We start from the raw sequence: 25303 nt of genomic DNA on the forward strand, positions 1-25303 counted from the left end.
AAATTCCCGGAGTAAAGTTAACCTATATCCAGAACATGGTCTAACTTTGAACCAAATTTAATTCAATCATTTTCATAAACACTCGCATTTATCTTATTACTTAGATCTACAATTTTGGCACTCCTCCTTATATAGCAGGAGGTTTTTGAGCTTCAAAATACAACACCTAAAAATGTGTCGGATAATTATTAATTAACTTATTAATCACATATCATAATGGTCTAGAAAAATACCAAAATCTAACAGGCACTTTGAATGATTATCTTAATGATGCCTATATAATATTATATAGAATGTATTTACTTTTTCTCTAAAATATTAAATTATTGTATGCAATAGCATACGCATACTCGCTGTAATAACAGCGAGACATTGCTGTACTGTAATTATAAATGTATAACACCATAATCCTACCTGTGTGTATAGTAAATATCATTTAAATGTGAAGAAACACAAAGTTTTGGTCACTTCTGGAAGTTACAGTTTTAAATACGTATAAGAATAAAACAAACAAACTATTAACTTTGTAAAAAATACTTGTGTATTCTTTATGAATTATGACTTTGCTTTAAGGATGAAGGAAAACGTCGAGGTGAAACCTGCATACCTGAGAAGTTCCCTATAGGATTTTTGCGGGTGTGTGAAGTCTATCAATCGGTTCTTGGCCAGCATGGTAGCACTGGTGCCTAATCTCTATCAGTAGTAGAGGAGGCTCGTGCCTATCAGTGGGATACCTAGTATACAACACAGAATGTCTAACTCCAGTTTAGATCTCACAGGCATCGAAGCCAGTGTAGTCCTCGAGAATTATGACAGTTATCATATTATTTTTTTGTATTGCGAGGTATCGACCGTGGTGTAGTACTATACAGTGTTAATAATTTTAAAATCTAATTGGTTTTGCTGATTTTCGGATGGTTTTATCTTCAGCCCAGCTGGTGAGCTACTTCCTTGTGTCGTAAAGAAAGACCTTCAACTTAGTACCAAATAAAGTACTTATTTCTCGTACAAAATTTTGTTTGAAATTGTCGATATTTTTTATGCTAGCGTCAAAATTATTATATTTTCCTTCGATTGGATGTCTTCCACTCACAAATTATAAATAAAACCAACACATTTTACTTCTTAAATAAGAATGTATTCTAGAAATAGAATATTATTGTTAATTCTTAAATTAATCTTCATTTATATAGAGATCTTGCTGCGATATACGTAACGCCTGAGGGGCAATTAGGTGGGTAATTGCTTTTTCTTGTCCGAGGGCAAAAACCACGCTACAGCTACGCCACCTGTGAACATAGAATATAGATCTTACTCTACATTTTAGTTAAAAATCAATACAGATAGTATATTAACAAACTATTTTTGAGTTTAAAGAACTTTCAAATGAAATAAAATAATTTTATTGGAATCCATAAAAGTAATTCGTATTCCAGATAAAGTGGTCACCACAGCAATATAGAGTGCAAATTGTATTTTTTGAAGCTATCTAATCGAAATTTATAAAACATATAGAAAAAAGTAAACATAATATTTCTACAATATGTTATCTTTAATTTGGTAAATATTTTTTTTTTATAATATGGGTAATGCATCATTCATTTCACAATAAAAATGCCACTAACATTTTTCTTACTGTGCATTTCCTCCTAAAGTATCTATCATTTTAATTCGCAACCAACACTATTAAATTCAATAAGGTCTATTTTGGTAGTTTACAATTTTTTAAGTCCTTATCTGATTTTTTAAATAAATTGTTCGTAAATCTTTGCATATTCCCACTGTAATTCGTGCGCCGATAATGTATGCAATAAATACTCAAGGCTGTCTGCTTGGGGGGTGTAAATCCACTATGATGCAGTTTCGTTATATATAAATGACGCACTTTCTATTAATAAGTGATTGACAAATGTCTACTGCTTTACTAATTTCAAAATACTCACAGAATACAAATATAGCCCATCCGAAGAACGTCATCTTGCAATGATTTACTATGGTTGCACCGACGATGTTTACCCCAGTTAGACAGGTTATCCTGGCACACATTAATCCAAGGCTAGTCCCCAGACCCCTGGAAAAATATTTCTTAAAAACCCTGACAAGACAATGTAACAAAAACCAGTTGCGCAAATGTAAGTTAAAACTGGAAGATGTTAAATTGTAGTCTGAGCTGTCTGCGAGGTTTCTTACACAGTTCAAAAATATTTATATTAATATCTAGGTAAAATAAAATATGTTCAACAAAAACTCAGTAAATTATGACATCGATGCTGTTTTTTTATAAATCCTATTCTTGTGTAACGCACTTTTATGAATACCGAGATAAAAAAAAATGGCTTAAGTACGGCCATCTTCTGGCGCGCCAAAGCCTTGTTCCGGAATAAAAGTAATTAAAAAAAAATGGGTTCATGGGCAATAAAGCTTTTGGGTCAGTATTTTTTTTATCACTTCAGTGAAAAACTACACGTACGTTTCATTGGTGAAAGGCGAAATTTTCTGAAAGATAATAAACGTATAGGTGCTACAATCTATATGCATAAATGTGGTCTTTAAATTATTCGATGGTAATTAGATTCTCCATAAAGGGTAGCTGGAAGGAATCGGGTTATATGTACTCTTACAGTTACGTTTACTATTTTTTATGATCTAACTGTGAAGTCATAACTACTCACTTACAAATTGACTTTTGGATCGAGAATTAATCTCTTTATCATGTTAATGGAGGCACAGATTTTGCATTTATATTTTATAAAGCTTTGATCTTCTATAAATGTTTTTTTTTTATTGATATTTACGTTTTTCTGCTCACTAATAGCTAGGAGTCTGGAATTTGTGCTATGGCAATAGGCTCGTCTCCTATCGAAACGTGCGAACACATTAAGTGCAAACTGAGTGGCCTATTTGTACATCTGCCTAACCTTTCGAGAGTAAAGGCGTAATTTATGTTTCTTAAAACATGGTCAGTATTAATCTGAACATAATGGACTAAAGTCACAAGTGATTAAATTTACAAATAAAGTTGATCAAAATCCATTGAAATGGTCCTGCGTAATATTTACTTAAGTTTTCGCTAACTGATCAGCGAAATGCCGTTAATTAAGGTCTTTACTAGAGTAAATAAATGTCCGCAAAAACATATGCCTTTATTACCATCTTGATTAATGATCTGAATTTTAGCTGTAGACTCATGTTCTTTGTTCTTGTCGCTTATATGTTTGTATCGAGAATGGCCCAAATGGCTACAGTGGAAAGGCAATGGCTACAATGAAATATTATCACATTATCACGCATTTATCCTCGAAGGATAGGAAGGAAAGAAGAAGCGCAACTAGGGCACCCACTTTTCGCCAAGTGTGTTCCGTCCCATGATGTGATAGGGGGCGAGCCTATCGCCATATCGTGCATCAATTCCAGACTCCGGGTTGACACTGAGCGGAAAACCCAAATATCGCTTTGCCTGAACCAGGATTAGAATCCACGACCTTAGAGCGCTGCCATACCGTGCATGCAGTACAACCACGCCACCGAGACAGTCAATATTAACACAAGATTTTTTAAATACACAATTAGATAGTATCTCAATTAGTTAATTAACTGTGTCGCAAATATTAACGGCCAGCTCCGTAAACAGCGACATTTTATATACCGTAATATAAAAAAAAAATATGAAACCAAGTAGTCCATTGAAATGTTACATTTTTTAAGGCCTTACCTTGCGTTTTTTAGAGGACGCAATTTTATTTTTTTGAAGTGTAGGGGGGGTCAGTGTAAAGCTAAAACCAAGTTTGTGGGGTCGCCACCCTTGTCCCACGGCCGCCATCTTGAAAATAGGGGTTGAAATGGTTTTTACGATGTATCTCTTAAACTATTTATCTGACAAAAAAAAATTATAAACATTTTTTGTTGCAAATTAAATTCTCTACAACTTTGGTCCAGTAACTTTTTGTCGTAGAACTATCCTGAAGACTGAGGCTGGAAAAAAAGTGGAAAATTATTGATTCCAGTGCAGAGCTTAAAACCTCCAGCACCCCCTGAGCTTCTAAAATTGATCTTTTGCAAATGCAAAGGAAACTGTGGAGCGATGTGTGGATGTCGAAAAGCAGGGCTGAAATGTTCTGCAGTGTGCTTCCATTGTTTTGGAGAGACTTGCAGCAACGTAATGGAGCTCTCAGAATTAATAACTGAAAATGACTTTGATGATGAACCGCCGACATTAACGCCTCTTCCTTCTCCAGTTCTCCCACTGGTATTTGCTTCAGAAAGCCGATCAGATGCTGAGCCGCAGCCTGGTCCATCGAAAAGACTGAGGACGGAGTAGTTTTAATTTAGAAAATCACCGTGGATTATGACTATTGGGGATACCACGTAAAAAAACGCGCCTCTAGACTCTGCCTCGTGGGTGGAGTACAAAAAAGGCAATAATTAATTATTATAATATTGCCAAATTAATAATTAAAAAAATTATAATAATAAAATAAAAAAAAAATAACTGATGACACATTATTAGTACACACGTATAATATATGTATAGTTAAGAGTGCTGAAAAATAATACTCACTTCAGAGTGCTGTAAAACCTTAGCTATTAACTAAATAAAAATATGTTGCTTATAGAAGTTGTTCCTCAAAAAACGATCTACAAAAATGGTCCGACATCATTTTTTCGAAAAGAATAAAAAAAAGTTATATCGAAAAATATATATTTTTTTCTCGAATTTCTTACCATTTTCGCTTATAACTTTTTTATTTATAGTTCTACGACAAAAAGTTACTGAACCAAAGTTGTATAGAATTTAATTTGCAACAAAATGTTTATAATTTTTTTGTCAGAGAAATAGTTTAAGAGATACATCGTAAAAACCCTTTCAACCCCTATTTTCAAGATGGCGGCCGTGGGACAAGGGTGGCGACCCCACAAACTTGGTTTTAGCTTTACACTGACCCCCCTACACTTCAAAAAAATAAAATTGTGTCCTCTAAAAAACGCAACCCCAAATGTAACTTTTCAATGGACTAAAGTAAACATTCTGTAGAAGGTAAATAAAAAAAATGTGTGTGTTTGTGTGTGTGCGTGCGTGCGTGCGTGCGTGCATGTGTGTGTGTGTGTGTGTGTTTTTGCGTACTCTTTACTTTTAGTAATACAATGCTCAATACAAAGGATACGACCCATCTTAATATTATTAATGCGACACTATTGTGAATTAACTGTATTATAGTTACAATTGTCTTTGCTATCCAAATCCAAACTCTATTTACGTATTTATGGGATATAATACAAAGTTAGTTATCAAACATAATATAGCGTAAATATCCATAATTAAAAATAAAACTTACCTGTAGGACGTCGGATACAAATCAACGAAATACGACGCCACGTTCCCTACCAAGATACCAGATAATTGTATCATTATGAAAAACATCATGCTAACTATGGGCTGGTATACAAGATCCACTAACACTGCACTCAAGCCAGATATAACTAAAGTGGTCATTAAAACTATCTTCCTCCGCGTCGCAAGCCTGGAAGAAGCGTAGTTGACGACAGTGAAGAACGTACTAAACGCCATTCCTGAATATATGGTGTTGTTTGATATGGTATCGTCGCATGTATCCTGAAATAGATGAAATTTCCCACGAGAATAAGTGAGGAAACTGAGAGCAAACTATTTAGACTAGCAAAACAGAGAGCTCTAGGATTTCGCAATATAGGTTTTAATGGAAAATTTGGTTTTGATCAACTATTTTGTTTGCTAATTACATTCCACGTTCAAGCATCGCCCCAGCTTTTAGTGGAAATTTTAAGGTAAAATTATTTGGATTTTATCTCAAGTGATTTGTAATTATTTTAGAGTATAGATTTGATAAAAAGGTAATATACATTTTGTTTCGCTTCTAGTGTCTGAAAAAAAACACCATATTAGATTGTAAAATTTTACGATATCTATCAATAAGTTGTATTATAATATTATAGAAAACTTCTTATCATTCAGCAATATTTATTCTACGTATAACAAAGGTAGCCACGACATATATAACAAAACAATAAAGAAAGTAGGTAGGTACTATTGTAAATGTATAATAGTTTGAAAATTAACATTATCACCATTTTGTATGGCAATGCGCCCTGGAATCCTTTGGTTCGGTCGTATAATTGTATTGTCGGACCCACGTCACTATTTTAGAATACTTGTTTGTTTTATTGTAATGCCTTCCTTATTTTATGGAAGAATTATTTTATTTGTTTATGTGAGTTGTTTTCAAACAAAGGCATTAAAATAGTTAGTTATAGATCGGACATGAGGGCAACATTTTTTCTCCAAAACTGATTACTTTTAGTACTCTTTGTTTTCAAAGAATGTAATGGCTTGGCGGATTAAAATAATATTTTTTTTATAACTATGATAATGATATAAATTTTTATATTCAGAGTATACCATTGAGTATACCCGTATCAAGGATATTTATGAATACATTTTTATATGAAAATATTAAGGTTAATACAATCACCAGATAAAATTATTCAGAAATCAGAGCGTAAAATGCAACATAATCAAATTAAAAATCCTAGTTTTATAGATAAAATTGGTTAAATGTATGACTTCTCTGTTCGGACCCTTTATAATTACTTTAATAGATAACCTTCAATGTAACGTACGAAATGTCAGCCATTTGCTAAACTTACGTTTAAACTGACGTCCGAATTCGTAAGATTGGTGACGACTTTTTCACAGAAACTCGATTGAGTGTCTGATAGTGATGAATAAAATGAATTTACCATCGTAGGAAACCACATGAAGAAAACGTTATTTCTGAAACAAATTTATATTATTCAAAACTTATATGGCCTCGGTGGCGTCGATTAATTGGGGTTCGAATACTGTGCAGTGTTGTCGGATTTGATTCGCGGGTCAATTAATAAGAATCACTTCCTTCAATCAACCCGATTAGGTTGTTCTGCTTAATATCAGTTCGAAGTCTTGATTTGTACACTGTAAATGGCAATCGGCTTGAGCTCCATTACATTGACCCTCAGTGTCGACAAAGCTGGCGATATTTCGAAAAAAAAAAAAAAATTCGACGTGATAACTGCACCCCTGCCTATCCTTGAAAGAGGAAAACATAATGCTATGCATGTCTCTTTGTTATATGTAGTCTTAAGTTGATGTACATAAAAGTATTTTATTAACAATAGTAATTACCTGATCCGCCCGCGTCAAAATGTTTTTATAAATATTATCCCGGGATATAAACTTACCTATAGAACTCAGGAGTGATGTAGTTTCCTATTGGTGAAAAAAAAATCAAATTTATTTAGTAGTACCTCATATTAGTGCGTTTAAACAAACAAACAAACTTCAACTTTCGAATATTATTAAAAAGATATAGATAGATCAATCTTTAGTTTCGACACATGTACCTATTTATTATCGGTAACACAGCAAACTAGAAGTTCGTCAATTAATAAACTAATGTCGACCTACTAGAGATTAAAATTATAATATTATTCTAAAATCCCTGTTACTCGCTTCTGTGCGAGTTTTTTCAAAACAAATATAGTAGCTTACATAAGATTAACGTAGGACTTAGTCTGACTATGAACCAAATTAAATCTATATACATTTAGTGTTTGCATTATATGCTTACAAGTATCTAAATATTTATACAAACTTATACATTAATTATATGAGAATAAATATCATTGTTGTTTATATGAAACTATAACATAAGTTAGAATCTACGCATAATATTATTAGACGAGGATGTATTATATCCCTCGTCATCCCCGAGAGATCCTTTTGTTCTCTCCTACAGACTCCCTAGTATGTTTATATCACGGCTTTCGTAGCCTCTCATATTGCCTTCGAGGAATGAATGAACCTTGAATTTACATACATATTTGTTTGTTGAGACTGTTCAGAAGGCTATAGTGTAGTTAAAAATATTTAGAAGAAAAAAATGATATTTTTGTTTTCATCATTAAAAATGCAAATACTTTACGTTATCTTAACCCACATTCATTACCACTGGATGCGGGCTGCTTACAATAGGTCATTTTGGAAATTTTTGGGGGAGGCCCATTTTCAGCAATTTACATTCTGCGGCTGATGATGATGACACAAACTGTTGAAAAAAAAAATCATGAATCCCGTAACGATTTCCAAAATAATATCTTAGTTATAAATCTATAGAGTAAAAGTTTATGAGTTTGTTTGTTTGTAGGTTTTGTTGGGGTAATCTTTGGAACTACTCAAGCGATTTTAAAATTCTTTGATTAATAGAAACCTATATTACTCCTGAGTGCTATATAACTTTTTATCCCGTAATACTTTTTGGCGCATGCGGAAGCGCAGGCATCACCAGTTTCAAATAACATTTCGATTCTTACATTTCGATTGCTCGACTAATAAGAAGAATTTATACTTACGTGCTCGAACACACTGACATCAAGAAAAATAGTTGTATCGTCCTCAAAACCAAAGGCGGTCGGAATATTGGAACTGTTTGTTCAACAACTGAATTCCAGAAAGTCATATGAGTTCTTATTTGTTTCTTCTCAGCTGCTATTAGAGATTTCAACTACAAAATAAGTATTTTTTTGTTATTATAAGGTCTCAGTAAAGTGACCTGCATCTGATGATAAGCGAAGTGAGGCCCGATAAAATGTCGACTGACGAGAAATAACTGCTCCTCGACAGTCGACACAATTATGCAGGCCTGTTGGAACCGGATATACACAGGCTGATCCCGGAACGCGACACACTTACATGGGCCTCTATGGCGGGTTTTATCACCTTGTGTACGGTGGTCGCTATTCGGGCGAATATAAAATCCATCCTGCCACCAGCAAGTATAGATAGAAATTATAACTTTGAATTTTATAGATCATTTCCTTCAGAATTAATTAATGTGCATCATTTTCTAACCATCAATACTCAGTAATAGGTATAGGACCATGCCCAGCAGTGGGACTGTCTATACAGGACTAGCATTACTTTTATTCATTTTCTAACCGCTGAATGTGTTACTTTGTTTAAAATTCAAATTATTACTGATAAAAAAGACTCTTATAACTACTATTATAAGGTTACATATTGCGTTATACAATGATTTATAAATCCATACCACAAGGTCTTCGTCGGTTCCGCTAACACCATAGGCAGTTTTCATAACTTGAAACGCTTCGTCAATTCTTCCCTTATTTGCTAGGAACTTGGGACTCTCGTGAAGGAAAAACATCATAAGTGCGCCAAAAGCCAACATTAGCGCCATAACCAAAGCGAATAATCTCCAAGGACGATAAGTTATTGATAGAAATGGTATGTCTACTTTAAAATCTTGTCTCAAAATTATATAAGCTAGAGCTGGAAACAAAGAAATGATGGGTTAATTCGAAAAACCACATAAAATCATGGATTATATTAAATTATTCCTAAATGAAATAAAACCTATATATTATCTTCGATAATGATATGTGTAAAGTGGTTTTGAAGGAATAAAAGGGATAATATAAGTATTAATACAACATTAATTGCCTGCTAACAGTCTATGAATACACAGAATGAACTGGCAAATCAAAGGTATGTACCTGGCTTGAAACCTACAGATCATGCTCCACACAAAATCGAACAAGTTATATAATATTTGATATCTGTTTGACGTTAATCTCGGCAGCAAATGAATAAAATATGTCCTTGGAATGGATTTACATTGTATGATGTATCCAGGGAATATTATAAATTCATGACGTGTGAACTGAACGTACGTATACTATGTAAAAATATTTGCATGACAGAAACGAAAAGAATAATAAAACTAGCTCACCGTAACAAATGAAATCCGATGCTAAGTTGAAGCTATTCATTATGAAAATGTATTTGTTTCGATAGGCACTGCTTGTACACTCCCCGAGGTAGGTGATCGTTATTGTTATAGACGCTGTTGAACTGAAAAATTCAAATCATGGATAATTTTTCTCATTTATTCTTCATAGTTTTGTTATTTTTATACCATTTTTCGGGATCATCGTTCTAATATTTTTTTACATTATTATTAATTCTGCACTTAATATATAATTATATTTATTCATACAAGAGGACTTAATGGCGCTTTTTTCATATAATCAGCCAAACGAAGGCAAAATATCTTATCAGTTAACGGAATAGATCATTGACAATGGGTTTAAGCCGATACAGCCTTGGCAACGTTAATTCAGATTGGTTGCTAGCATAATCTACTTTTTAATAAACACCAAATAAAGATAAATATAATTATCTGGCATTTTTACTTAATAATTATTTGAGAAGCATTGACAATATTAGTACCAGCGGGAGTTTTTAGTCATTTCACAGCAAACTTTTAATACTTATAACATGTATTTTATGTTATATTATAGATTGAGATTGACGTTATAGACTTACAAACTACATCCTATTAATTTGAGTATCAGCATGACTTGGAAAGATGGTGAGAAACTGGTGATAACAGCTATGGTAGATCCGATAGTCGCAGAGACTAGAATCGCTTTTCGTCTTCCGTGGGTGTCTGCGTAGTATCCCCATGGAAGAGCGGACAGGTACCCTGCACATATCCGAAAATACATACACGGTCATACATTTTAGTTATTTTCTAGTTAGAGGCGCAATAGAGACCTGTCTACCATGAAATACATATATAATTACGCGACATTTGCTCAAATTTAAAATGCTTGCCGAATTAAATTGTGATTACCTATTTATTATTGCAAATGATAACATGAAATGATTTAGCCAAGTACGCAGTATTGTAGAAATTGTTGAATTTTAATTTATAGCTACTGACAAATATTTGCTGCATGGGCAAATTAGATGTCGTAAGTAATACAAATAGATATAAGCATTTTAATACGACGTAGACAATGAATGTTACGAAGTTTTACAGCGCATTATGAACGTCAACTGCAAACAATGTCTTTATACTTAAATAGATGCGGGAAGTTGATGCAAATATCGTCATTTGCAACCTTGTTGAAATGGAACTTTAAGACAATATACATACATACATAGACAGTATGATAAATAATTTTGCTTTTGCCTAATTTTTTAGTTTGTTATATTATGATTGGTTCGTAACATTGTGGAGTGTCGCTGCGAATTATTAATACGATTTCGAATTCGGCGAAATATTTAGGTTACTTTAAAACATGATCTGTTCAAATAAATATATAAGAATGATAGATTTATCTTATTTTATCATCTTACTTTATATCTTATTCATGTATTACGAATGTTCTTGAAACTGTACCTATGTTTATTTAAAGTAAACTCAGATACTGCTAAATGTCTGGATGATTTTTGAGACACAGATTTTCTTATATTCACCCGATGGCAACCACTGTATACAAGGTGTTAAAACCCATCACTGTGGCGCACGTAAGCGGTCGTGTTCCGGTATCACCAGTGTATATTCGGTTCCAACAGGCCGCCATAATTGTATCAACTGTCGAGGGGTAATCATCTCTTGTTAGTCAACATTCTATTGGATGCCTCTTCACTTAATATCAGGTCCAGTGGGAATACTTTGCCATATGCGTATATAAAAAAGATACATCCTGTTCCCAATTAATAGAGTACAATATCCAAACCGATATATATTTTAAAATGATGACGTAAATTGTTACAATGATTTATATCGGGAAAGGTATATTACACAGGTGAAGCCGCAAGAACCATCTAGTGACTAAATAAAAGGGGATGTTAATTATATAGTGCGCTGTTACATACGATCTAATTAAATAAGACTGCACTGATTTTACGTTAAATGCTTGTAATTAGGACTTATTAGAAGCTACTACACGGTAATTTCCAACTTAATGTTAATGATACAATTGTCTATTGTTTATTATTCGCAAAGCATATAATTAGATTTCTTTATGTTTTATTCAATTATAATATTTATCATTACTGCAACTGATACAAAAAAACATTTCGCTATTCGTATTTTTTATTGGATTTGAGAAACAATTTTGAATTAAACGTAAATGAACTTGAATATTCAGAAACTACATAGTCTGCAATGATTTCAAATGAATAAATACATACTTCCAAGGAAAAAAATACAAAAACAATTAAATTGCATTTTGTTTCTTACCAGCGAACGGCACTGAAGTTAGCAAGCTAATTTCCAGAAGACCTAACTGTAGGTCACAACTCGCCGCGGGGACAGTTACGCAGTATCCTAGGAGATCTAACACAGCTGCTAAGTGGATGAAGCTGCTTACGAAAAGAATGAAGATGTTGTGCCGACTGTGTCCTAAAACGTAACGTACATGTTATTAGAATTTTGTATGACTAACAATTTTTTCAGCTGTCATTTGTTTTCGTGTACCTTGGTTTACATCAAAGAGTTCTTAGATTATATAGGACATTGAGAAGATTGTACATTAGATTTTTGTATGACTAACAGGTTTTTTCAGCTGTTTTTTTCTTTTCGTATGTACCTTGGTTTACATCAAAGAGGTCTAAGATTATGTAGAGCGGTCGTTGGGAAGAAATCATACACAACGTTGCGCTTATGTGATGGTTATATAATCTACCGTGAAATATAAAACACCAATGTAGAATTTCATGTTTTTCCATATAATGATTTGCATGTTTTTAATGCCAATATTAGCATATTGTCTGTAAATATATATTATTATTTAACGCTGTGATATCTTCTCATACGGACATTTCAAACAAGAGAGCGACTTATTACGGTAATAACTTGAAAAAAATATTGGCCCTGATATCTGGTCTACCACTAACTATATAGTATAATATCTTTGGTTTAGATGATAGACATAAGATAATTGGAGACACACATGAATTAATTAAGTGTACGTACACCTAATAATATTAAATTTAATCAAAGTATATAATGTTATAAATGGGAATTATAGTGTTTGTGTTTATTATAGTGTGTCTGGAAGTGTATAGTATCTAAGATATAGACTATTTCTAGTGCAGATGTTAGTTAAAGTATAGTAACTATATACGCTACAAGTATTGATCATAAATACTTGAAGGATATGTTATACATATCTGACTCAACAAGGTCGCAGTTTTAGTTATTTAAACTTATTGTTGTCGATCATTTCAGTTCTACCGTCAATTGTTATAATTGTCAGAGTAAAGTATTCTAAGATGATTTATTTATTCATATTTATTGTATATTCGTGTTAAAACACTAAGATTTATTTATTTATGAAAGCAATCACTGACACAGCTGAACGTATTTGGATGAAATTTGGTGTACGGATAGAGATGTCGTGGATTAACGCATAGGTTAGTTTTTACTCTGGTAATTAACTCCCATAGGAAGTTATGGATTTTTTTTATCTGATTGTTAAATAGATGACGCTAGCATCGTACATGTGATGCTAGGATATACATTGTTTAAGGAAACTTTGCAGCTGGAAAGGCTTTACACACGAGCGAAGCCGCGAGCAACACCTAGCTTCGAATACCAACGTAAAATCCATTAGATTGCTGCAATTAATTCAATTTAGCTATTGCATATAAAAAGGTATTGATTCTAGACAATTCAGCTCGTTACTACGTGCGTTAAATCGCAATACATTGTAAAAATGCACATCAATTGGCTACAATGAATTTACTTAATGTCAATTGATAGGCCACCTCGCGTGAATTACGTCTATTTTTAGATTTCTATATACGCGCGTGATTTTATTCGGTTGACATCAATTTAGAAAATGGCAACATTTTTATTTACAAAGATCTTTTGCTACGTCTCAAACAAAGCGCTGCATTTTTTTACTTATATTAAAAGCAAAAAACAATATAAAATAAATGTTAAAAACGCTATATATTTATTGCTTTAAATGACGAGACGAGCTAGCCGTTCGCCTGGTGATAAGCGATACGACCGCCCATAAACAGTAGAAACACTATCCAACACCTTGAATTAAAAAGTATTGTTTGGTATTCCACTGCGCTCGCTATCTTGAGACATGAGATGTTTTACTATGTCCAGTGGTTACACTGGCTACATCGTCCTTCAAATCAGAACATAACAGTGATTACACACTACTACTGAGCGGCAGGAATAGACATTGAAGTGGTAACTACCCAAGCGGATTCTCACATATGAGACACCCACCACCAGTCATTTTAGTAACATCTGTGCAAATTTTTTCCTTTCATTTTTTGTTTGAACTAGGGACTTGTAGAAATTGTGTGCAATAATATAGATAAATGATACTACGATATTTATATTTAAAAAATAATACAGTGCAATGAGGCGTTTATTTATGAAATGAGTTTTTATTTCAAGCCCAAGGGAACTTGTTAAACATATTACTCGTTAATTATGTTCCGGTGTACCTTACAATTATAAGTTACACCTAAATATAATTAATCTCGTGCAGGTTTTATATTAATATTATTAACTTATGCCATAACAGTACTTTTAGAATAATGACATTAATTATATATTATTTTTATTTAACAAAAGTAAAAAGTTAGTCGGGGTAATGCCTGCTTTATATTTTCCTGGGATAAAAGTAGCGTTTAGTACTTAGGATTAATGCAGCTTCCTATTAAAGAACAAAATATTGAAAATCCGTCTAGTAGTTACCGAGATTAACGCGTTTACATAAAAAACTCTTCAGTTTTACATAAGTTTAGACAATATATTAAAATACATAGTATATATGTAATTAAAATCGATGTCTACTATGTACGCGCTAGTCTCAGGCACTACTGGTTCGATTATTGTTGAAATATTTTTTTTTATTGGATAGCCCATTTATCAGGAATAGCTATAGGTTATATAATATCACGCTATAATCAATAGAGGTGGAGCATCAATGAAAAATGTACAAAAACGGAGAAAAAATATTCCTTTTTCCAGGTCTGCTTTTGTTCGCGGCTCCGTTCGTGTGATAAAGTTTTTCCTGGATAAAAGACCCAATGTGTATTTTATATTATATAAAGCCTGTATCCTTCCCAGGGTCTCAAACTACCCCCATGCCAAATTCTACCGAAATCCGTTCGGTAGTTTTTGAGTTGATCGCGTACACACTGGTGACAGTTTAGGGCATTTTTTATAGATAAGATAGGAATTCTGCTAAGGAATCATTCAATATTTATATACACAAGCTTCTTCGAATCGCGGCTCGTTGGAATGAGTCAATCGATATACAAAGTTTATTGATGTTTATTGATGCTGAAGGACTCATAGAAATTGTCATCAAAAGTATGTCAAATAGAGTATAATAATCAATGTAAAATAATATTAGTTCGAACAGGCATGATTGGTTTCCGATTCTTAATCTAAATACACAGCAATAAAGTTCATTTTTATTTTCATCCAATTTTCATTTCAATTGTTCAAAAAAAAAGAAACTTACCAGCCAGATCAATGGCTTTGTCCAAGTCATTTTCCATTTTTCTTATATTATTGGGATTTCAAAGATACGCTGTAAGCGGAAACGTGATATTTAAATAAAATTAACATATTAGTAACAATTTGAATTTATAATTTTTAAGTAGTTTAATTAGACATATATTAAATATTATAATTATCTTTATGTATATATATTTAATTGTTTTTTTACAGAATTTAATAGATTTTTTACTTAAGTACTAGTCGGAAATTAAATAATTTTTTTTATTTGGGATTTTTATAGTTAAACACAAAATGGTTTGGCGAAAACACTGGTGAAATATAATTAGTCATAATAAATAAAACAAGGAAAATATTGAGAGAGACGTACTACACTAGTGTCCAGAACTTGGTAGTGTCGATCTATTCAGAAGTTTTATCGTATTTCGTCCAATACCTACAATTAATAATTGAATTTCAACTGATTTTATAATAACTATAACATAAACTAGCCTTAAACGTACGTAATTTGTTATGAAAATATATTTGGAAAAAGATTGGATTGATTCTCATCTTTTATTTTATACTACTTTTGAATTCTGGATATAAATATATTGTCACAGTCGACATATAGGTATAATATGAATTCCAATATATTGTCGCAGTCGACATATAATATGAATTCCAATATCCAGATGCTATTTTATATGGGATTCGAACCAAGAAGCTTACAGTTCTAAGCCTTGTAAGTACACACAGACTAAAGGAGGTATACATCATGACTATTGATCCTTGTCTAGTTTAATTTATTGCAACATTTAAACAATTATTAAATTTAATAAGTACGGAAAATAATGTTTATACGCCATTTTGAACTAATAAACATAAAATACGCATTTAAAAATATTATTAATTATTACATACCACTCAGGAAGAATAATTTATTTAAAATATCCCTTTTTATGAAATCGTCGTCACATGTCTTTTTACGAACACAAAATTCTATCTCAGGCTATTAAACGTGTTTTATTGTAATTATAATTTAAAATCCAATACAAAATGTTGGCACGTCGTCGTCAAATGCTCAAACTAAAATAAATGCTGTGTGTAATATTGTTTAAGTCGAATAGGGTTGTGCTAAAGCTATTGCAGAATCTTCGGCGTTTTGACCGAAAATGTTACCGAGTTACATATTGTGGTTGGTTTGGCGGTCGATTATATTTATTATTACTATTTAGACTGCAATGCTGTTTACCAAAATTTTAATCGCTCTTTTTTTTCGCTCTCAATTATTTTTGGAAATTTTTCTCGTAAATATTGTTTCCGAAAGTAATTTTTTTTGAATCGAATGCGAAATGTGAAACCAAAAAATTCTAGATAAACGTTATTTGTAATGAAGGTTTTGTCGCTACTATAATTGTCATTTAAATTTTTATATAAAATATTTTCGCGGTAAGCGAAATCTTCGCTATTGTTAGCTGTCCCATGTCCATATCTAGCAATGTATCATTACGAATGGCCTTGAAGACACGCGTTTCTAGTTCAATGTAAGAATTTGTAGTTATGTAGACAAATCATATACCTATCTAAATGATAGAAATAAAGTTTTGATTCTGCACTGTTATTATTTCTCTTACACTAACATTGTAAGATGAGGTCGAAACATGTGAAGCTTAATCCAGAATGATTACAATATTTTTTTAGCATTTTTTATCGTCTTCTGTCATGTAAATTATTATTGACTTAGACCAAGTATAGACTAATTTATTTAATAGGCACTATTTTTGCAATATAAATTGCCGCGAGGTTAATATGCTTAATTACCAATATATTTTGTTAAAGAAAAATCGCAATATTGGCGTTTGACGCCTGTGCTCAATCGTCGGATTTCGCCGTCGCGCCGTGACGTACTATGACAAATGGCTCAACCACAAGTCACGTTCTGTTCAGTACAAGTGACAATGTGAGTAATCATATCTGTTCAAATGTAAATCTTTCCTCACTACTCTATTGTACTTATATTTTCTTATAGTTTTTGTTGTTACCATACTGCCAATTGTGGCCTTTAGTTTACAATTATACTTAAGTAATAGTTCATCTATAATAGTCAATATAGTTTTTATCTCTTTTTGACCACGCAAAATGAATTCTTTTCGACCGCGACCAGTCCTGACAGACCCAGAAGATGACATAACTCTGGCTATCTGCCTTAAGCAAGAGCTCAAAAAGCTCTTACACTCTACAAGACCGCAGTTTCGTCCTCGTCGCCGAGGACCTCGTCGTGCTCCCCGTCCCTCCGACCCTTCTGATAGTTCCGGCCCGCGTGCCGACGATGAACTAGGTAGACTGTAGGTCGCTCCACGTACCTCGCGAACACATAATCGCTGATGTCACATCCTCTCCCAGTGACCGTCCTAAGCCAAGGTGACCCGTAAATGGGTCGCCCTCAACATGGTCACTTAATTTCTAAGGGTTTCGAGTGCCTAAATTATTCACCCGAAAGTCCGGTGTGTTTGTATAAGCCGGCCCTGCCAGTCTAACAAACGTATAGTCAGATTAAAAAACAAAAAAAAATACCGTATTGGGTTTTTATGGTGACCCTACTGCATCCGATGGTAAGTGGGGTCCAATAGAATGTCGACTGACGAGTGATTACTCCTCAGCGGTCGACACAATTCTGTCGGCCTATTGGTGCCGGATATACACAAGCTAATCCCAGAATGTTTTGACTTTATTAATTATGGACCATTATACTGGGTTTTATCACCTTGTGTACGGTAGTCATTATCAGGGTGGATATAAAATATATCCTACCACCAGCAATGCTGTTATGGCTTTGACTTTATAACAAAGAAGTGTTCAATTTTTCCATTTTAAATAACGTATGTACATACATCGCAACAATGTTCTAATAATAAAATGTAAAGATCTTTAACTATAGAGATCATTACAAAGTAACTAAAGTTAAGATTGTTCACAAGTAAATCTTTATTTGCTATAGACTATGAAAATTGTTAAGATACAGTATAAAATAAAGGTCGTAATGTCTGTAACAAAATAAACACATAAAAGCAAATTGAAAAAATAAGTTGAAAATCTAGGCCAGCTAAAAAGTACCCTGAACCAGCGAGAATGCATGAAAAGATTGATGAAGGTGGAGGAAGCGAGAGAAGTATGCCAGAATCGTACAAAGTGGCAATCCATAGTCTCTGCCTACCCCTATTGGAAAGAGGCGTGATACTTTGTATGTATGAAAGAAGAAGAAAAACAGAATATTATCATACTTTTAACATGCGTGGAAAAGAGCCAAAAATAAGACACATTTATATTTTTTCTATGCACTACTAACCACTGTTTGCTTTTAATACCGTGGAGAATATTGGTGTGAAAATACATTATTTCTTTTGTTCCTAAAATAAAATGAAATCTATAAAACCTGCAACCATAAAAAGCTTCATATTATTTTCTTCAGTCTTAGTATAACTTAGTATCGTCTAAACTCCAAAAATCTTTCACCGAATTTATTAATGACTATTAAAAATTAACTTCGAAAATATTCACCCGATATTCAACACAGCAAATACTTTATAAATTTTAATATTAATAGAAACGTTAATTCCGTAGGTGCTGAAGATTTTGAAAGGTCATAAAAGAAACCCCAATTAAGGGCCCTCCGCTAATTAGGACATGATGGTTCAGTAAATGTCGAGGTACCCAATAAAACGGGCCCAGGTGTTTTGGCAGCGCCTTTGTCTGTCTGAGGAGATTAGGTTGCTCCGAATGTTTTTAATGTAGGTTCAAGAGAATTGTCTAATGAAGGTATAATACCTCTGTTTAATCTTCAATGTATTAACAATGAGAGTTAGCGTTGGATAGGTTGGTGTACGCATAAGAGGGACATTTGGGAGAGTGTTTAAATATAAAAATGTATGTAGCTGTGAAAAAATAAATGAGGTATACATTCTCAAATAGTTATTATAGAGGTATTTTGTACAGGATAAAATCACTACACTCAGTTACTTATATGTTGAGGAAAACTCCAACAAAACGAACTTGAGTCTTTGTACACATATCAGTTCCTCGAAGGCATTAATTTTACGCATGAAATAACTGCACAACATTCAAGTTCCTTTATTAATGATACCTGTGATATAAAAATAAATTTATACATATATTATTATCTTATGTGTAATTTTACCAAGGATTTGTATAAAATACCCATCAAATTACAAATGTTTGTGTAAAATATTGGTAATAATTGTGTTAAAATCTAATAAATGTTCGGTTTTATTTTAATTTCACGCAAACCTTCAGATGTCAGGAGTCTGCCTCTAGCAATCTTTTTTTCGTAAATTTGCCATTTTTATAAGATTTTTATAAACTCGTTTCGGTTTTAAACAAGATTACAAAATTACTACCATAATAAATATATAGCATCATATGATAGATGTTCACTGTTAACAGTAAATTCTAGAAAAATAAGAATTATAAACCTTGTACACATTGTTGTTACGTTCTAAAATGTATGGACTGAATGTGTAAAAAAATACAAATTTAAATTATGAATACCTTAGGTACTTATTTATAAACTTTTATATTCGAGAAACGACTTAAATGTTCTTATCGAAGAACATAGATGTCTCGAGTCAGTGAGAGTGCTTTAAGACGCAGGGTTGTCACCAGGAATTGTTGATTTTGTCAGTTAAGTTTATTTATTTAGTTTCTTTTTAATAAGCATTGCTGTTGTTAAAGTTGTTTTTGATTTAACGCGAAGCAGCATTTACATTGCCTCAATGTTTTATGAAATTAAACGTATTCCAACAGCATACATCAAGCTAATACCATTTTTATAGCATCTAATTATGAGGCAATCTTGAATACATCGTTGTTAATATATTTATTCAGAATAACTTTTAAAATACCTTTAGCTACTTAATAAGTAAAACAGCGAAAAACAATATTAATTAAAATGTAACTGAACTGAGTAATAAGACCATAAATTTAAGTCGAACTTAATTTCTACAAAAACAGCATAACCCTGAAGAATCTGGGAACATGTCTGATAAGCACGAAGCAAGGAGTTAGGCACGAACCCGCCACCGTCAACCTCCTTGATGTGAAAACGATGTTCCTGAAACACATTTATTTTATTGCACCATCTTGGAACTCTCAATTTTATAGCTCAATGGCCGTTCATGTTATAATTAAACTGGTTTTACGTTCTATGTGAGAATTACTTTGTTAACGTTTGGGAGAGTTTATGATTATTTCACGGTTTTGATGTTTCTTTAGTTTACTAAAGCTTTATTTAGACGCATCAATGATTACTAGCCGGAATCGTACACAGTTAGTGCTAGCAATATTCGTTTTTTGAATATCAAGTGTCGTATTTGAAATTGTCTCGCGTTTGCGTTTGTTCAGACGGGGTATTTTTTTTACAAATAATTGCGTACGAATATTGATAGCATTAATTGATCCGTCTATACATATAATGCTTAAAGATTATTCATCAAGGTTTAGAATCAAACACTATTGCAATCTTAGTAAATGAAAACATTACAATGTGTCATTACTCTTTAGTATAGTAGGTACTATACCATTTCATGATAAAAGAACTATTTAAATACAAACACATTTTAGTCTAATCCACTTAGCTTTAACCTTGCGTCTTAATTTTAGAATGTGTTTAACCTACATAGATAATAGTGGCATTGATAGCCTTAGAACATCATTTAGAACATCAATGGTCTTAAACGAAAAAATATTTTACTCATATAGATGGATACCTACCTTTTTCATATGCGTTTATTCTACTAACTACAATTGACAACACACTTTTTACGTATGTTAGTGAAAAGATTTGGTTTAGTTTTACGATCGATCCACCTGACCCCTGTTGTTAGCCCATGAAGAGCAAATTGTGTAAGAGAAACACAAAGTGAAACCTGATCTCGGAATTGAAATCAATACCTCTTTCTTCACAGCCCGTATCTCTGCCACTGGATTAAGCAGGCAATATAAGAATATGGGTGAGATCAGCTAAAACACCATCACGAGATAAAGCCATTGTTTCAAGATTGAAGGAATTGTAATGACAATTAATTCGTCAAACGAATATTATAAATTATCAATGGCACTTCAAGTTGTGTTGTCCGTATTAGCAAATGTTGTCGGACCTACCAGTAGTTTAGAATCGACGAAATTATGCCACGGGATATATAATTAAAGGGTGAAACTGAATCATAATTTAGTCTCATCCTATAATTAAGTCAACTATATCAAACTGTCAATTTTTACTTTCATCACAATTAAAGCAATCATCTAAACGTAAATGCACTGAAGCTACAAAATATTTTCTATTCAAGACCTTGAATGCCATTTCATCTGGTCCATTCGTCCATGAACCTATTTACCCCAGATTTACAATATTGGTTCGAAACTCTAAACCGCAGATGGCCTTTAAGGCTGGAACAATCGTTAAGATATAGGGATTAATGGTTAGAAGTTGAAGTTTTCGCGACCCAGTTACTGAACTGTTCTCCAGCTGATTTTAGAAGTCACTAACGCACTTTCTAGAATTCGTTCCATTGAACTAGCAGGAAACTAATTTATGTCTAACTTCGGATGCGCTCGCCGCTCTGCAATTGTTTGATCGCTTTTGTTTGCATTAAAGTTGATGTACGTAGTTTGAGGGTTATAGGGGAGTTTCATTTATTATTAGAATTTTAATATACCAGAATAACTATATTTTTAATTACCGACTCTTTTTCGTTTAAACTCTATTGCCATGCGGGAAGATAGTTTTCAACAGAATCTGGTTGTGCTCTTTTTAAAACTAATAATTAATCTTATTACAGAAATTACAACACTGACGCATTTATAATTTGATTTGGAACAAATTATTGACTGACTTATTTTTCTGTTGCCAGGGAGGGAGAGATAATGTATTAAGACTAAAATTTGCAATAACTAGATTCGAGCGATTTTAATTTTGCAGTAGTACGTAAGCTAGTAAAATGGGACCTGCTTTTAGACTGGTAAATGACTATGTATTATTTAAGCAATTATCAAACTCAGTTATTGTTCAATTGAACAAAGTTGAACCTAAATGTAATTACACATATCGTTTTGAATAATATACGACAAAGGAAAATAGGTCGCACATGCTATATTCCATTTATTATCTTTGCCTTCAAATTACATTCAGATCTACACGTCATGATGTCTACAAGTATCTTTGTCTGTCTTGACTTATGTCTTACACAATTGTGTGCTGTCACTTTCAGCTGTCATTGAAAGGGTTATGTTTGTTCAACACAAGTAAATGATTATAATAGTCTGACATAAATTTCAGATTTACCCATCTGAACTTGATCGTTTGACAGCGGCTTAAAAGTAATCGAGAAGTACTATCCTACGTATAATTCAAGAAATACTTCACTAGTAGGTGCTATGACATCGACCCTGAAGGAGGTGGAGGCCAAAAGGGCCTCCTTACGGCGAGCCGCCGTGGAGGAGTGGCGTCTCAGGCTGGAGGCCCCGTCAGCGGGGCTTCGGGCCGTTACGGCAGTGCGTCCTGTCTTTGCACAGTGGCTAGACCACTGTAATGGTAGTATGTCTGATATATAATAAAAAGGTTATCTTCAATTACAACATGTTTTTCACTGCAATCCAACAGTTGAGAGGTGAAACGGATTGCCGAGACGAATGTCCACAGGGCACGTACCTATGACTTTCTAAAAGTTATGTGTTTATTCTTTGTGAATTATCTCTTGCTTTAACAGTGAAGGAAAATATCGTAAGGGAAATTGCACTCCTGAATTCTCTAAAAGAATTTTCAGGATATGTGAAGTCCGCCAATCCGCACTAGGCCAGCGTTATGGACTAAGGGCTAATATCCCTCAATAGTAGATAAGGCCCATGCCCAGCAGTGGGGCAGTATATAATAAAACGCTAATACTATTATTATATTTTACAAAAAAACTTGGGCCAAACCAAATTGGTTTTATAAACTGTTGTAACCTTGTACGAGTATTAATCTTCATTGTGTTAACATTAACTGAAATGACTGTAAAATAATAATCGCTCTTAATCCCCACTTACAGCTGTAATTAACGCTACCCAGCTTTAGAGAGGTTTTAAAACCATAATTCTATTCATTTGAATTTATTATATCAGATAAATTATTTGGGTTATACAAAGTAGGCTTAGAATTTTTACTAAAATTTACCAGTTTATCTGTTACAGAGTATTTTGTTTTACTTCGAACGTTTTTAAATGTGACCTTTTAGCTATTTATCCATTTGGCTAGTATACGAGCGAGTAGGTTTTGATAAGTGATCTCAACCACTACAGTGACATATAAACTGTATACGAGTAAAAACGTGGATGCGCTGCCGATCCTAAAGAAACTGGGATTAGGGGAAGGCGAGGGTGTTTGAGCCTCCAGAAATCCACGAAATATACGAGACGCTATAGCATAATTCCCAACTAAGGGGATTTCCCCTAAATCAAGAGGGTTAGTTAGTGCGATAGCCTTTTTAGGAGTCGTTTTTAACATCTAGTACAATTCCAATTCCAAATACTAAGAATGAGGACTTAAATAAAATGCAAATTCTACGAGTTTTATTTTAGACATATGGCTTTATAAATTTAATACAAGTTATGATTTCTCACGTCATATTCGGATGTTATTAAAAAAAAATGTTAAATGTAGGTATATATTTTTACTTTGAGTTTTCGACGACCAACACTTCAGGCCCCCTGTGACCATCAAGGCTGCAAAGTCTTCGAAACTGTGGGAGATATAAAAAACTATAATAATGTTGTGTACATTACGATATAAAACCGCAATAAAGTAAAATATATCTTTATATTAATACAACTGTCAACTACTCTGTGGTGATTAGTTAATAGGGGTAAATATTTTTGTGATTTTTCTCTGAGACAGATTTTTACACAAGATAATTAGTTCATGATCTAAACAGATTTATACAGAACGGTTCTACCATTGTAAAATCTACTACTTATTTAAAGATTTTAGCTATGTTTTGATATGGCCATAAAATCTCCGTGTAAAAGAATAATTATTATAATGGCTATATGAATTTGTTTAGTAGATAATCGTTGTATGCATATCCTTGACCTTGACAACAAATCTGGGAATGTTAAACGGAAATAAGTGTGTTCTCACCTTAATTTAGTTTCTTAATTCACGTGGCTCACACTTACTTATATAATCTCATTTAATATTAGGTTATAAATAGAATAACAATTAATTGTAATCCATTCAACGAGCAAGTATAGGGTAACACTTTATTAACCAAAATATGGTTATGAGTTTGTTCTGAATAATTTCGTCTAGACTAGGCTCTTATCTGATGATTGCTGAGCTTCTTCTATAAACTTTATCTCTAGTCTACAAATTAAATTTCGAAGAAAACTTCAGACAATTGTCTGAAGTTTTCTCAGGACCTTGTGTTTTCTTCGATCCTGTCTTGTAATTTATGGCGAATTATCGAAACCGTTTCTTGATAAAAAATAGTATCTGAAATAATTTTGCATTAGTACCTAACATTTTACTTCTTTTAAAAACTCAGGCTGAAAACGTATTCTTGATTTTTTCATAATTCGATTTCCATACTTTAAGTAACCCTTTATGATAACTTTTTTATTCGTCTATCCGTATGTCTGTCAAGACTGTTATCCTTAGCAACAAGTATAGGTATCAAATTAAAATTTATATCAAATAGTTACTCGGGTCCTCGGTCGCTTACAGCTGTAAAAAGTCAAACTTGTAAATCAATGCAATCAAAAAACGAAAATGCAGTAAACGAAATACCATGGAGACACACAAATTAATGTAAGAAATTATCCTCAATTCTAGATAAAACCGGGATCTGTAAAAAAGATGTCTTGCATAAAGCAATTGCAGGTACCGA

At 32.9% G+C, this 25303-nt stretch overlaps 1 protein-coding gene across 2 annotated transcripts; it reads right to left on the bottom strand.

The window, feature by feature from the left end:
• Window positions 1–1116: 1116 nt before the first annotated feature.
• Window positions 1117–16467, bottom strand: LOC115443062 (synaptic vesicle glycoprotein 2B). 2 transcript variants are annotated; one of them, XM_037442523.1, is made up of 12 exons: window positions 16287–16467; window positions 15754–15819; window positions 15388–15456; window positions 12126–12287; window positions 10418–10577; window positions 9822–9943; window positions 9123–9361; window positions 8425–8576; window positions 6682–6808; window positions 5334–5611; window positions 1944–2071; window positions 1117–1289 (listed from the first exon to the last, which is right to left on the bottom strand). In XM_037442523.1, exons 3-12 carry the CDS (start codon window positions 15422–15424, stop codon window positions 1231–1233), a joined length of 1464 nt encoding a protein of 487 aa, XP_037298420.1. In that variant the 5' UTR covers window positions 15425–15456; window positions 15754–15819; window positions 16287–16467; the 3' UTR covers window positions 1117–1230. The 2 variants fall into 2 exon arrangements, with proteins under 2 accessions (XP_037298420.1, XP_037298419.1); XM_037442522.1 differs by lacking the exon at window positions 15754–15819.
• Between the last annotated feature and the right edge of the window lie 8836 nt (window positions 16468–25303).

This window comes from Manduca sexta, chromosome 24 (assembly GCF_014839805.1).
Source record: "Manduca sexta isolate Smith_Timp_Sample1 chromosome 24, JHU_Msex_v1.0, whole genome shotgun sequence".
Lineage (NCBI taxonomy): Eukaryota > Metazoa > Arthropoda > Insecta > Lepidoptera > Sphingidae > Manduca > Manduca sexta.

Bases quoted from the DNA above. Each gene is read 5' to 3' on its own strand.
- LOC115443062 (XM_037442522.1), bottom strand. From the start codon at position 15,424: ATGGAAAATGACTTGGACAAAGCCATTGATCTGGCTG. The intron at 5,612-6,681 runs GTAAGTTTAGCA...CATCTATTTCAG, and splicing joins ATTCGGACGTCAGTTTAAAC to GATACATGCGACGATACCAT. The intron at 1,290-1,943 runs GTGAGTATTTTG...CTATGTTCACAG, and splicing joins ATGGGCTATATTTGTATTCT to GTGGCGTAGCTGTAGCGTGG.